Source organism: Sander lucioperca, chromosome 15, assembly GCF_008315115.2.
Source record: "Sander lucioperca isolate FBNREF2018 chromosome 15, SLUC_FBN_1.2, whole genome shotgun sequence".
NCBI lineage: Eukaryota > Metazoa > Chordata > Actinopteri > Perciformes > Percidae > Sander > Sander lucioperca.
The window spans coordinates 20,126,139-20,142,591 of record NC_050187.1 but is presented as its reverse complement, the minus strand read 5'-3'; the positions used below and the strand labels follow the sequence as shown (position 1 = coordinate 20,142,591).

At 41.4% G+C, this 16,453-nt stretch overlaps 1 protein-coding gene across 2 annotated transcripts in view; it reads right to left on the bottom strand.

Moving 5' to 3' along the window:
• tet1 (tet methylcytosine dioxygenase 1) overlaps positions 1-16,443 on the bottom strand; it is a 30,250-nt gene extending 13,807 nt beyond the window's left edge. For both annotated transcript variants that reach the window (XM_031305374.2, XM_031305387.2), the window contains exons 1-2: positions 16,148-16,443; positions 13,180-15,540 (exon numbers count right to left, since the gene is read on the bottom strand). In XM_031305374.2, coding sequence (XP_031161234.1) covers positions 13,180-15,369 — 2,190 coding nt within the window. In that variant the 5' untranslated portion in view covers positions 15,370-15,540; positions 16,148-16,443. The remainder of the gene's footprint in view (positions 1-13,179; positions 15,541-16,147) is intronic.
• Positions 16,444-16,453: the final 10 nt, after the last annotated feature.

Sequence of the window (16,453 nt, the reverse complement as noted above, 5' to 3'; positions counted from 1 at the left end):
GCAGTTCACTAACACTGCTTTTGGGCTCTTGGTGATTTTCACTGAATTCCTTGCCCAACTGCTGAAACAATTAGTCCATTAATTAATTTGCAGAAAATATTATCTTCAACTGATACATATTATTTATTTCATATCTTTTATTTGAGGATAAATTGATGAAAATTAATTACTTGCTTAAGTCCTATATCAAGAAAACGTAAACTGCATATCTTTGGTTGGTTGTTTCATGGACTGTTGGTTGGATGAAACAATTTGAAGACTTCAACTTGGGCTCTGTTAAATTTTGATGGTCACTCTTTAGCATTTCCTGACATTTTATATACACAGAACAATTCATAAGCTAATTAAAAAAATTGCCAACAGATTAATTGTTAATGGAAATAAGCCCGCCTGCTAACTGTTAGTTAAACGTACACCTATGGCTGAAGGATGATCAGGGGTGACTCCTTGAGCCGCAGAGAAAAGCTGGACTATGACAATGTGTGTGAATGCAGATGTTGTTAAAATGCTCATGAGCAAAATACTTCTTTTCTTAAGCAGAAGCCAGCATCACATGACTGACACTGGCAAATTAGCAGTTATGAGCATGCCTTTGTGTGTATTTGATAATCTTTATATTGAATATAATATGTGTATGCGTTGCAGTCTGTCCTAGTAAACATGTGGCAGCATCATTTTCTGCAGAATGTTTAATTCCCACATGATCGAGAGACTATGTGGAAGACTGTGGTGTGAGCAGAAAAGAGGATGTTCACAGCATCCATACTGTCTCAACAACCCCTCCCCTCATTCTCTCTCATCCAACCCCCAAAGCCTTTTTCTCTTTATAAACAATTCCCTGAGGAAAAGCTGTCGTCAGAGAAAAAAACACAGAGACAGAAATCAAAAGACAAAAAGAGAAATATGTTATGAGAGAATAAAGTACTCCCCTTTTTAAAAGGCAACCATGTGGCCAAGATGCTGAGGTCAAACCAGGACAAGGAAACATGAAGACAGCCTGAGCCAGTGCCTGTCGTTAACACTCTAGAAACCGATCTCATTGTGGAAGCAGAGAGTGTGCAGCTTCATTCAGACACAACAATGAAAACTATATCAGTGTAGTGTCCATGTAATAAACATGACAATATCAGGATGAATAGAAATAATGGACAAGCATGCCATGGTGGGAGATGAAGTCATTATTAAGGGACTTAGAAATAAGCCAAGTCAAAATCTCAAAAGGTATTCATAAGGATGTTACACCTGCTAGGCCTGAATTATAGCCAATACAGCACATGATTAAATGTGTTTAGGAAAAGGATAGGTTGAGCCCTCTACGACCTTAACACGTCACAGTTCATTTATAAAAATGTACCTATTCCCACCATATTAACATTTAACTACAATGTTTTAAATACTATGGTGCCATTTTTGAGAACGACAAACTATACTAAAGATTTGCATGTTTTTATCTGTTTTTTATCACACTGAGTCAGTCAGTCAGTTAGATGCTTACAACTTATCATAGTCAAACTCCTGCAGGCTGTGGCTTCATGCATATGTTGTCTCACGGCAAACATTTTCAAAACCAGTAACATCACACAGGCTGTGTTCAGATATCATATCCTTTGCTACGTGTTAGCAGGCAGCTGGTAATTTATTGTACATCTATATATACACGATTAGCATAAAAAACAAGTAACATTCAACAGAGGTAATTTTCCCCAACAGTCATAATCACAAGTTTCCTGACACACTGTAAAACAAACACAGATGTAGACTAAACACTTGAAATATACACAAGGCATGTGTGTGCTGGAGCATACTTCATCCCTACAAAAATAATATTTCCCAAGCACTGTCAGTAACAGAAAACCTCAGTCCACATTACAACAACATATTCTCAGCTATTTTAATTACAAAGTGGATCAGTGCCTGCAGATTCAGAATCCGTATTGCCTATCCATGAGGACATACTGTAGCTTTTACGGTAGTTTAACCCTGAACTGGACATAATAAACTTGTATGGACATCTGAAAAATCAATGTGGATTCACGTAACAGCATTTCATTACCATTTACACCTGCCGAAATATGCATATTTCAATTTTTCAGTCATACAAATCAAGAATAACTTCCTGACTAACAGTAATGAATGCACTGGACCCACCTTACATCTGGATATGTTTATGATGGTAACTAGTGTACCCCAGTTTTCACGCTTACCAAATGGGGAGAGATAATAGATATTTTCAGATTGACTGTGGCAGTTATAGCTGATCTCTCCTCTTAATGGTAATATCTCAGGTAGTCTGACAGGTTTGTGGCAAAGTCTACAAACTAAACTGTCAAACAGGTTAAACCAACCTAAACAATAAGATACACACCTACCAACTGCTACCATTTAACTATCAACTGGCATGTGCTGCTGAACCTGCTGAACACAAAATGGTGAACTACACAATTTAACAGCTAGATAAATTGAAATGGTACATATAAACTGTGACTTCACTCCCCTATGATATGGTGTGTAAAGAATAGAAAAAATAAACTTTTTTTCCTCTGGCTGTAACATTAGTTTAAACAAACAGCTCAACATTTATTGGCTAATGTAACCTTTGATTCTCTGGTATAAAGACTAACAAATACACTATTACATTATTACAATGTACATGACAATATAATTTATAAAAACATGCACATTACAGTACATCTCTATTATAAAAATATAGTTTAAAATTAAGCATGAACTGCGTTGGTTGTACTGTCCTTCTTTGCCTTGATAGCAGTCCTCCTACTGCAGCCACTCCATTCCTGCATCCAAAAATACTCCACAACAACCAACAATATTGCACCACACCCTTAATTTTCAGCTCTTTAAGTGTCCCATATGTTTTTTCCCTTTAACGAGCTACCCAGCTCTTGTTAGGAACAAGTAATCTGGACATTAATCACCCTAAGCTATAGTAAATGAGCATGCAAGTGAGGTAAAGAAAGTTGTTCTGCACCACAGTCGTAAACTGTCTCTGACACATCTGGAGGCTGACCCATGGAGACCGGCCTGGTGATGGAGCTGTGCCAAGCATGATTGTTGCCAATAGTTGTCACTACTGCCATTACTGCTTACGCTAATGTAAACTTGTCCCTCATTTGCATGGAAACGCTACAGATCTTTGATGAAGAGCTGTAGTTTAAGGAAGTTTCTCATATTCTTTCTTCTTTATTTAAGTTGTGACTTTTTTCCTTCAGTGAAAGATAACAGTGGGAATAGCGGTAACAACCATGGGAAAATGTGAAAACATAACGATGTGCTTAGTCCCCATGCTGCTCATCCAGTCCATTAATGCACAAGTTACCTCCCACACAATCACAGACTCAAACATCTATTTGACCAGGCCAAAGCCCAAAAGACCAACACACACATAAACATTTAGAAACTAAGTATATGCAGTACTAATCTATATGCAAACCCCCACATTAGCATTTGGATCCTGTGAAGCCAGACCGAGACAGTTTGAAAGCTGATTTTCCTTGAAGAGAAAACCTTGAAACCATAAAGTCAGTTACCTGAGAGGAGGCAGCAGTATGGCTCACATTCAACAGACCCCAGAGGCCGCTCACAAATCACACTATTACCTTTTCCAAAAGAACATAGATGTGGACTCGAGCCTTTGACTAAATGTCTACACAATGGCTTTCTGCACTCTCTTCTACATGCTCTCTGCTTCCTCAACAAACACACATAAATACAAATGCATGTTTGCAGCTTTCAAACTTCCTGTATGGGTAGTTTGTAACCCATGGGGGAGCCTATTTTGGACACAATGGAGTCACATTCACAATTCCATTTAGCACACAAACACAGAGTGTGTTATGTAACATACTACAATCCCACTTTGGAAGAAAATGTGCACCATTCAACACCACACCCTAAACCCACATGGACTTAATTTTAGGGCCGTCAGTGGTTGGTCAGCATGAGGGGATGGTGGGTCACTCCAACTCTCACACCTCCAGCCAGGAGAGGAGGGAGGAATTTTAGAACCTGTATGCATCAACGAAATGTCCTCTTTAATCTTGTGCCTGTACTATCCAATGTGTTTCTAACTGCTGATTTTGGTCAGAAGGTATAAGACAAACATCTGTATAAACACACAATGAAGTATTAACTCATCATAGTTCTGTGGTGTTATGTTTTGGAGTTGCTGTGGCTAAATATGGCAAAGTGTTTCACCTTAGGAAGGAGAGAAGAGGAAGGTGAGCGGGTCCTCAGTTTATGTAAACAATGACAAACACACACACACACACACACACACACACACACACACACACACACACACACACACACACACACACACACACACACACACACACACACACACACGCACTGACCCAACTATACACACAAACAGTATGCAGGCAGAGCAGCACGGGGCCCCCAGATCCTCTAACAATGAGACAGGAAAAGGCTTACTTAAGTTTGCGCTAGTACAACGTGCTGAGTAGGCACGTTAGCCATATGACTGCACGTGTGTGTGCATGCACTCACACACAAATATGTGTGTAGACAGATGCATTCAAAATCCAGTGGTGCATTAGTGACTACACATACTGTACATACAGATAAACAAGCACATGAGTTCATTACAGCTCAGTGGATGGAATTCTGGGGTAGAGAAATAATGACAGGAGGGAGGAAGAAGATGAGAGTTTTTATCCTCCTCAGGTGAATGAGCTATTTAGGCTAAGTTAGGCAGGTCAGGTTGATGCATGAATAAGCTCTGGTTTCTCCAGAAGGAGGCCACTGTGTGCCCTTGGTAGGATTTGAGTGGCATTTCTATTGGGGGGCAAAGTGAGGATTTCTTTTCACCCAGAGAAACCAAGTGGCACGACTTCAAAGCTTATCCAGGGACTTAGAGCCTTACAACAGTCAGGACACGGCACAAACTCATAGATGCAAAGAACTCAGCTGACTCAGGAGTGGAACAATAGTGGTATACAAGTTTAAAGCTACAAATATCTTGCTGAATTATAACCATTAAAGATACTACAACACATAATCAAAATCTTTGCATTGCTGTTGAAGAAACCGAATTGCTGCTGAGCTGCTACACCTGAATGTACATTAAAGCAAACTGAGTGGAGTTCCCCGTCATTACAGTAAATCATTGTCTTGGGTTGGATGTAAGCCTTCAACCTGGCACAGCCTGGGCCATACATCTGCTCTGATGTATAGTGGGCTCTGGCCAAATAACAGAGCCCCCAAATCACATACAACAGACATTTCTCCTTGAGTCTTTTTTGGGCTACTACCCAAGCCCTGCAACTATTACAGAAAACTACCTCACAGGGTTGTTTTAAATTTAATTGGCTTGGAACAGGTTAACAGCAAATACAAAGCAACCCTAATCAGAGGCAAGGTAATATAATAAAATGTGTGTCTATGCAGAGGAAGAGGTGAAGTCAGAGGAGAGAGAGTAGGCTAAAGCACAACACAATGTGCTTCATCATAATGACTTGGCTCTGATAAAATGTTGGCAGTATCTCTGACATTTCATGAACCTTCCTCACTACTTCGGCCCTCTTCTTTCCCACACATTTATGTAATAAGAAAGGGAAAAAAAGACTGTGGATGTGTGTGTCCTTCGGCTTATTGCCAGAGTGCCCACGTGCATATGTGGGAGAACCTTTACTCATTTTTGTGAAAGGAGAGTGACACACCAAACTCTAGCATGGCCTAGAAAATACATTTGGGAAAATTCACACTTATCACTGCTGACAATTTTCTACAAGGTTTTTTACTTTCCAGGCTGCCAGTTGTTCCATTTCACTTTAATACAATATACCAATCACCTTGAAGAGGCTTGAAACTTGTTTGAGATAGATAATGCATCACAGTGAACATCATGTTTACGTTAATGATAGTAGATGTTGCAGCATGTAATTACTGTGTGGTAATGTAGATCAGTGCAGACTCAGATCAATCTGCACTTGTAATTGCATATATTTCTTCCTCTTAAGAGTTGTGGTTTTATAGTTTTTATGTTGTCAGTGAAAGATATTATGTCTAGAATAGATACATGAAATGTTTTGTATATTCTGTGTATATTATATTCTTCTTATGTATCTTCAATAAGACTGCTTTTGTTGAACAATAAAAGATCAATTAAAACTGAATGAGAAATGTGAAATCTGTGTCAAATTCTTGCTCCAAAACAGAGAGAATCTTGAAAAATGTTTACAGTATAACACAGTGCCGCAACATATATTGATAGTGTAACTGTGATATATATATATATATATATATATATATATATATATATATATATATATATATATATATATATATATATAGTAGTGCATACAGAGTATTTTAAAAAGAATATAGCTCGTTATTTCGTCCCAATTATAAAAAGAAGCTTACTTAATAATTACAGTTTATTAGCAACAAAAACAAGTGCAATTACCTCACTGAATTTACAGAGATAATGTAGGCAATTTTGCCTTGTTTAAGGCATTCATCCCTTGCAGACAGCCATAACTTGTTGCTGACCCACTATGAGCAGGACAATCTGAGTAGTTTAACCTAATTACCTGCATATAGGTTACAGAGTTCACAGCCTTAAACCCATAGTGCGTGTCTGCTGATTATCTCCACTAATCCTCCTTACGACCCAGAGAATACTCCACCAGACAACAGTGGCAGGTGAAAGGTCAGCATCAGACAAAGAGGTCGCCATAGCAACCGTTGGTGCTGAAGACTTCCATTGCTGTGTGTGTGTGTGTGTGTGTGTGTGTGTGTGTGTGTGTGTGTGTGTGTGTGTGTGCGTGTGTGAGAGAGAGAGAGAGAAAAAGAGGGGGAAGAGGAGCTCAGACCTGACAGGAGTGTCTGCTGGAACAAACCACTCTCACTTTACATTAAGCTGGTTCCATTTGAGAACAATGCGTGTGTTTTGCTGCATGATGGCCTGAACTACAAGCCGTAAAAAACCTTCATGCACCCTACACACACACACACACACACACACACACACACACATGCATACAGCCATGTGCATGGACATTCTCCTTTGACACAAAAATACAGGTAATATTCATTCAAATGAACGCAGACACACACAGCTTTCAATATCTGTTACAAAGCAAACAGTCACCGTTGGGTGCTGCAGGCTGCCTGTCCTCCCTACCAGAGTGCTGTCTGAGGGATGGCAAGTGTTTTCCTGATACACGTGTTGTGTCAGCTGGGCTACTTTTCTGGCAAATGCATTGCAGCAGAACAAAAAGGAGTGGAAGAAGTGCGGGAGATAAATTAGTTCCAGGCGGAGCTGGGCGCTGAGCTGGCTAGCTGACTGGAAGCTTGCAGGCTACTATTTGTAAAAAGTAGAGTCTCCCTGCAGCTGTATTGTGCTGAACTGAATGCTTCCTTTGCTATGTAATTATGGTGAAACCTCAAACTTACCAAAGTGTATTTCACCAGGTGCATGGTCTTGATAAATGCAGTGACAGAAGGAGACACAAGCACTCACGGATAATAGTTATACTATCTGCTCAAATGTGGGCGCAGTGTCTGCACCAGTAGGAATCGGTGAATGGAGCTCTGGCTGATATCAACATTAGGTGCATTATAGTAGTCCAGGCCAGAAATATTCTATGCTACAAACTGTCAACTGGTCAAAATGGCAGAGTTTGGGCCGGAAGCTGGCTGAAGCATCAACGAGGGCCCGCAAGCACAGTAATGTGGGCGAGCGAGCTAGAGAGTGACTAAAAAGAGCGAGCTGCGTTAATACAAAACAGTGAATTAGAGAAATGAAACGGTTTTGTCGTTTAATCACTAGAAATGTAACTGTAGCAAGCATCTCACTATCACTAACGTTATCCACATTCATGTTAAGATGCAAAAAATTATATATCCAGCTACAAAAAAAGCCTAAAAGTCAGAATTTAGAACGGAAGTACAAAGAGTCATTCCTATGAAGATGATACACTGTCTCGTCACATTGGTGTAAACTAGCAGGTTTCAGAATGTTGCAGACCGGCGCTTTGCAAGTAGTTGCAAGTTTCAACTTGACTCGTTGCGAATCTTTGGTCTGAACTGGGGAATTTACGTCTCTGCGAAGATTCAAATGTGAGATTGGCAGTCGAATCAGACTCCTTCGATCGAAGCATCAAATATACGACTATTCGTTATATTTCAAAAAGTTTTCCGACATCCAGTATCAGGATGTTGAGGCAGGCAAGGAGGTTATCCAAGCTGCTGGAGTTATTGGACTGGAGAGGGACATATAGCTGTGTGTCTTCCGCATAACAATAGTGGGAGACACCGTGCATGCATAAAAACAACAGAAGCCCAAGAATGGACCCTTGAGGAACCCCACAATCAAAATGAGCAACATAGGAACAGGCATATAATAACAGAGAAGTAGCGGTTAAATAATAGCATGTTTGAAACCATTTGTAAATTATGCCAGAAGTCAGAGAACTATTAATAATCAATTAAAAAAAACTCTTTAAAAACTTTGTGGTTGGGATACTATCTAAAACAGCAGAGCAGGGATCTTCAACGGGTCCTCAGAGTCAATGCAGGGGGGCCTCCAAATTATTATTTTGTTTTTTCAAAAATGAAAAAGTCTTAACATGAAGCCAACATATTATTAGCAAATATAAGTCCCCACTGCTTACTGGCCTATAGGTAAGGTAGTCACTAAGGCCATCCATAGATACAGTTAACTCTATTATATGCATATCACCGCTACAGTGTAATGATAGGAAAAAGGAACTAGTAGAAGCAAGACACATGGTGGTACTACACACTCAAATCTTAAATACTGTATCAGCTGATTACAATGGAAACGTACAGAACTGCAAAAACATCTTGCATCCATTTATGAATTTCATTACATATTTAAAAACCTATGCTAGTTTAAGTCAAATAAACTGCCAGCACTGACTGACAGAGGGGCAATATGTTTGTACTATTTTGCAGAGAAGTGAATGTTAAAAACATTATCAATGAGTGCTGACATCTGCCTTGTTAGGCCGTAAAAAAGTGAGTCAGTTATGCAGCCTGAGCCTACAGCTCTAAACATGTCAGGACTGTTACAGTCTAATTCACTCTACAAAAAGTGGAGCTTTTGCACTCAATGAACTGTAGTATTTTCTTTCTGGTGTGTACGTGTTAGTGTGTGTTGGTGTGTTCAGGGCCAGGTCAGACAAGGCAGTGAGCCCTGTCCTCATTGCCCAATACATAGCAAGGCCACGAGGGGGACATCAAGCCTGAGTGAAACCAGACATTTTTAAAAGGAAAGCGCCACGCTCACTCTCTTTCTTACAAACACACAAACCTTAAAAGCTCAAAGGTTTACATTTTTAAACAGTTTTAGTGTTTTTGTATGTTGTCTTCAAATACACCAGCCTTACACTGTTCAATCTGTGTTCTGTTTTGTGTGTTTTTTTGCAAGTATGTTATGTATATAAGGTTTTATGATCAAAATAAATCACAGCCACACCAACCATAGTAGCTCACTAAAACCATGAACAGAATCCACATGCCACTACATGAACTCTTTTTTGGCCTCTGCGCCTTTTTTCACAATCTCGTGGGGTGGAAATTATTCGTTGGAAGGGTGTGTGAGCTTGATCAACAAGACTGGCCAGCAAGTAAGTACACATAAAGTAAACCCTCATACACTCACAGTGTGGTTTCTTGAGTTATAGATTTAAATACAAGACAAGAGGTAAAGTTGCTCACCCTGTTCTGCATCTAGAATTAAGTAAAGGATGGATTTGGGAATATGACCTACAGTACAGTTCATCATGATGATAGCTGTCCTGAAAGTGCAAGCTTGAAGCACCTGGTGCAGGCTCCAAACCTGCAGTTGCATATAATCAAACAAAAACCTGTTCCCAAACCACAAACACAGGCATTGCTATAAATATGTGTATGGCAATGTGATGTCAGTTGAGAGAAATGGGGAAACAACAATTGGCTATGTTGCCTGAATAAGAGTGGATCTGCAGTTCTGTCATCTTATCACTCTGTCTGCTGTCCAGCCGCAGCACGGATCACGCAAATGCGTAGGCCTGTCACAATAACACATTTTGCTGGACAATAAATTGTCCCAGAAATTATTGCGATAAACGATAACATTGTTGTTCTGAGACCATTTTCATTTAATATAATGATAATGGCATAATAATGCAGGTACACCTTTTCAAAGATCAATAAACTTTTATTTCTAAAGAATATTTAACACTGGAACTGGAAGACATTTTAAATATCCACAATATGTCTTTGATCTCCTTTAGTATGTCGTCTTTCACGCTGTTGTACAGTTGTGGAATTGCCGTTTGTGACACGTATGTTCTCCCAGGCAATTCGTACTGGCTGTCAAATGTTTGCAGCATTCGTCGAGTGTTTGTTTGTGCGATAGACTACAGACTCTGTACTACATTTAACAATTATTTATTAAACACTAAATATTAAATTTAAATAATATATAATTAATAAATTATATCTATATATATGTGGCTATCTGCCACATGGCGAGTAAATGTTTGTATCAAAATAGTTCTATTTTTCAGTCTTCATTTAAGGCGAAGGTGCAGCTACTTTCTTCTGCTCCTCTGCTGTCTGCAGGTCGGAGCTTCGCGGGACGGGCCGACACCCCCACACACCCACACACATACACAAACACTGGCGCACACACAAAAACTGGCGCACACACCAGACGCCAGCCACCACGTCACTTCTGTTTACTGAAAGCTATCGTTTACCTCAGGCTAATTAATTAGCTAGTAAGTGGCGATTTTTGGCAGCCAGCCTACCAAAAGAAAGCACAATGAAATTAAATAACCGATCATTAACCGTTGACCGACAAGCAGGTAACGGAGTCTCAGTTCACCGTCTGGGAGCCTCTGACACACTTTCCGTACTCCGTATCCACGGACAGCTGTAGGCTTGTACCAGTTAATGTTCTGTGCATTGTCGGACACATGCAGCCACTTTCCTGAAACCGCTTGCAAGACTGATAAGTCCACAGCGGCGTGTATGTCCGAGCCTGTCTCCACCTGCAGGTTGTCAACTGTGTGCTTTGGAATGAAAGGGAGAAAACAGGACGCAGAGTAACACGTAACGTAACATTATCGCGGCTGGAAAAATTATCAAGCTCATTTTTTTTATCGTGCGATTAATTGATTTATTGACTATCGCGACAGGCCTACATATACGTATTCTATGTAACGACAAAAGTCACAACAACCACATATACTGTAAATGTGTATTTGATCTACACGCACTGACCCACATTTCAGGGTATTCCAAAAAATATGTTTATAAATCTCTTCCTCCTAGCCCCCTCTTACACTTACATAGAAATAGTGCACAAAGGTCGTCACTACTAATACCGCAGGTGTTATATAATCAGCCCTAATCTGCTACTGCCACTGCTACGACACTGAGGACTCGGCCAGTGTATGCATGCACGCTTGCAGGCACAAGATTGCACTGCCACATGGACCCTCACTCACAGTTGTTCACACAGAGCCCTCCCCCAGCCACATGGACACCACTGAACTATGTACTGTTGTGTAGCTCTGGTAGCCAACTGCTATAAGGAACTCTTATTTCCACCATCCAAAATGATTGAGAAAATGTGTATTAGCCGTCTGTCCCTAAATAAGCATGTTATAGATAAAGCACCATAATCAGAAATGCTTTTTAACACCTCGTCTAAATAATTTTACTACTACTTTATAAAGTTTCATGCACAAACAATTAAACGTAGAACCCTGCATTAATCATTTTTGGCCACAAGGTGGTAGAATAACTCCGAAACAAGCTGACAACCACACAGCCCTGACACAATATTGGTATTGCTAAAGTATTAGCAAACAGTTGCCTTCTTCTTCCACATGCTGCCCAGAGCAACATTATAACTTCACTGGAGTTGTGTTTCTGGGCACTCGCCAAATTAAAGTCCAACATTCAATAGCCTTTTAGCTCTGTTTTGGTCTCAACTGAGTCCTGAGAAAATATATGGGTCAGTAGGCTACTTGATAAATTTGTCTGTCTGCCACTTGTTGCTGGGCAGGTAAGTATAATGTTTTGTTTCAAAGCCTGTTTGCTGAAAACAGCTAAAAACATTTAAGTTTCAGGCTGAACAGCTAAACAATGCTCTGACACTCGCTATAGAGCTCTGTAGAGCTGAGAGTTGCAGATTCAAGTAATATCTGTAGGCTCATCACTATTAGCGTGATAGTGACACCCTTTTCACATTGTGTCAGTTTTCACATCGTCATCGATTATAGCGGTTTTAAAATTGACTGGGGAAAAAAATCCTGGGTGTTCATTGTCTTAATGGGTTCTAAAATATGCATTCACAATGCCATTCAGTGCCACTGTGCAAAAACATCCGGCTCAAATTGGCCTTAATTACTACCCATACCCATTCACACACATAAGCATGCACATACGAGTGAGTTCCACAGTCACCATGTGGAACTCATAAAATAGCTTATTCTCTTGCTTGCACCATGGATGGCACACACACACACACACACACACACACACACACACACACACACACACACACACACACACACACACAGTTTCCAAGCACATGTTGAGATGCTGCTAGTCATGTGACAGGGCTTCCCCTCTAACACAATACATCATCAACACTGAAGTTGTGGATTCACACCTGATCTCTATTCTCTAAACAGGCGCACACACACACACACACACACACACACACACACACACACACACACACACACACACACACACACACAGCACTTCCTCTTTTATCACTCAACACATTTCCCAACATTTAACGGGAAGATGCCATGAAGTAGAGTGTACATCATCTGTTGAAATCGACCGAGACAAATGTGAAACGCAATGTTAAAGTGAAACCTTCTGTTTGTCTAATTCAATACTCGATCATTGCTGCTACCAGTGGGCGGCTGGGAAACCTCGGAGATCAAAAGCTATGCTGTCAGACAATAACCTTTTTTCAGTTGCTTCAGATCATCTGTTTGTAGATCGCATAAAGAAGCTCCAATAAATTCCCACTCAAATCATTGTCTAAATTTACCTCTTGTGAGAATGAACTGAAGACCTGACTGCAATAAAAAAACAACTGCAATGTGTTACTATTAAATGTAATTAAATGCACATGTGCAGTGTAATAATAAGCCTCACCTGTGCAGCAGAGAGCATGAGCAGAGATGAAGGTCTTCTCCTCCTCAGTTCTACGCACTTCCTCATCTTACAGATCTGGTGGCCAGTCCTGCGGTTGAGGCAGCAACTGCACTGGCCACAGTTGATCTTCCTCAGGCATGGCTCACACGTCCCACACCTGCTCCGCTTCTTCCTCTCCTTCTTCTGTGTTTTCCAGGAGGGCAAGCAGGCCTCCTCTGTCCCACAGGATCCAGGTAGAATAGAGGGGCTGGATTCTCCATACCCTGCCTCTGATTCAGTGTCAAAAGAAAAAGAGGAGCGTGTGCTTTCTGAGCTGCAGGAGAAGGTGAAGCTACCGTCCAGAGAAGGAGTCGAGATCTTTGGCACTGTGCCTGGCTCTGACACTGCTACCACAACACTGTCCTTGCTATGGTTTGGTTCACACTCAGCTGTAAGGGCATCTGTGCTCAACTGAGGAACAAGTGACAATGACAGCGAAGATGTCACTTTCTGGCTGTGGCGCGCCAATGCCTCTCGATTGAATTCACTATCTTTGGTCTTCGTCTCTGCTAGTGTGCAAGCATGTTTCTCTCCCTGAGGAGAGGGGATCGCTAGGCTTTGCAGTTGGTGTGGTTCCCCCTGGCTTGAATCCCTCAAGCTCCTGGGTTTGAAGGAGTCACTATGTATAATAACCGGCATATTTCGTTTTACTAGAACAGTCTGCACCCTCAGGGCAGTTTCAGCGACAGCTGAGGACCCTGTGAATTGAGGTTTAGCACCATGAACGGTAGGTTGCATGTCTGTCTTACCTTGGCTCAGAACCTCTGGCTTAAGTACCTCTGAGGTGAAGGGGGCTTTGGTGGGATTTGAGGTAGCTGCGTTGGAGACTGATAGCACATTTACAGGTGATTCTGACTGTGCTGTCAGTCCATTGTTAGAGTGAGGTGGATCTGGACATTGAGAGGCTGGAGTGCTGGGGTGGGAGTCAGCAGGATTGATGGAAACATCATTCTCCTTTTCTTTATTTCTTCCCTCTTCTCCCTCACAATTACCCAGCCTCTCAACAATCTGCTCCATCACTTCCACGGTCTCATTTTGTCTCTCAACGGCTTTCTCTGCCTCTAAACTCTCTCCTCTCTCATGATGTATCTTCTCTTTTCTCTCGTTGACAAGTATCACTCTTTCATCTGTCCTATTCTCTTTCACGTCTGACATGTTACCTTCCTCTTGATATACAGTACACACATCATCTTGCTTACTATCACTGGCAAGGCGATCAAACTTATTTACGAGGATAGATGAACTGTCATTTCCCTCGCTGCTGCTCTGCACCCCTGGTGAGCCACTATTCATTAGCACAGAGGGGCTATCTTTACTTCTGTCACTGCAGAGTTTTAGCTGTCCATCAACATCATCACAAACCCTAATCACACACCTCAGGTTACCTTCACTGTTATGACTGACAGGCTTTTTGTCTTTGGGTTGGGTTATAGTACTGTCACAGCTGCACTGCACACAGTCTTCCAGCATATCGTTACACGGTGGTGAATCTGCTTTAAGAGGGCTACACTCTTTAGCATTGTTGACTCCTAAACCGTGATCTATGATACTCGCAGGAACTTCAAAATCAGTTATTAGAGAAACTGGAAGTGTTTCTTCAGCAGCACAGGCCTCCAGATTCTCATTTCCGTCATCGTCAGAAGTTAAATCGTTGATGCTCGTGCCTGAGTGCTGGTTCCTTGTGTTTCCTTGCTGTGATGCTGCTTGTCTCCCTGCGCCCCTCCTGCTGTTTCTCCCCCCTCTGCAAGGTTTAGGAAGCTGGCAAAGAGTAACAGACATCTGTGTGCCCCGCAGGGACTTCCTTCGCCCTAGGGGGTCTTGTAACTCACCACAGTGGTCAAGCGGATTGCTTGGCCGTCTAAGCCTTGCAGATCCTGTTACATTTAGGGCATGGTTAACTCTGCCAGAGGACCTGCCAGGGCCCTGACTAGCAGGTCTGCTAACCCCTCTTCCACGGGGGCTTCGGCCTGACTGTGCCTTGGCCCTGGCTGTTGACCTTTTGGATTCTGCAGGTGTTTTCTGGGGCCTCTCTGTGGCTCTTCCTCTGGGTTTATTTGAGTTACAAGTTTGCTTCTTGGTGCTAATCACTTTCTGGCCATTTTTTCTCTGAGCAGGTGTCTGTCTCCTGGTGGGTTTGGTAGTAGCAGGCATGGCTGAGGGTGTGGAGAGGAGGATTTCTGGCAGACAGCATGGGAGCCAGTTGAATGTTTATCTTTTGTTCAGCACACAATTTTTTTTCTTCTTTTTAAAACCTTCCTCTTCTGCGTTTTATTCTTATCTATTATATTCTGATCTCTTTATAGTGTAATTGCAGTGCATGGCCTATAAAGACAGAGTAAACAGGAAAAGAAAATCAAAATACAAATAGTCTCACCTTTAAATGCATTTTCAGTGTAATAAAGACAAACTGTTAGCGCAGTACAAACAATCAAAGACACCAGGTACAATTCGATGACTGATATCATGTAGTACAATAGCTATAAAGCTAAATCTATACAATTTTTGTTATTCTTTACTTTGCTGGAAATGACACTTTTGCCCCGCCTGAAATATCTACTCTGACGAGCAAATGCTGTAAGGTTGACGTCAATAAAGAGAATCCAATGCACTTATACATAATACAATATTTCGATATAAGAATTATATGAATACAAATAGTAGCCTTTTGCTTTAGGAATGGCTAACAGGACTCAAACAGTTTAAAGGGCAGGCACGTTGAGGAGTGGGCTCTAGCCGGAGGTCGGATCCTGTTTTCGTCTTTCTGACTGGCGGAAGAGGGGGTTATTACCGTGTAAAAACGCCTTCAGGGTCGCTGTTTATTATTATTTTTGCACTTGACCGCTGTAAAATAAAGTGCCGTGTAGATATAGGTTGTTTTGTTGCCCGTGAGGTTTTATTTACACGTTTACGGCTGAAATGCTTTACATACCAGAGAGCGACAGTTGCACTGCCTGAACTGCTAATAATACTCCGCTCCAGGGAGACAGCGAGACCTTGTATTGGTTTCCCTCCTCGGCAAATATAGACTGCTGGCAAGTTCAATCCTCTCTCGACGATGACACATATACATGGTAAAAGCACCAACATGAACATACATCGAGCGGAATAGTTGGTTTTCAACTTGTACCGTGTAGTTTTACCGGAGCACGACACCCGTTAAAATATAAATCCCCTCTTATGTCAGTCCATTCGGGGCAGCCCCGCTCACTCTCCCTCCACCAGACTCAACTCCTGT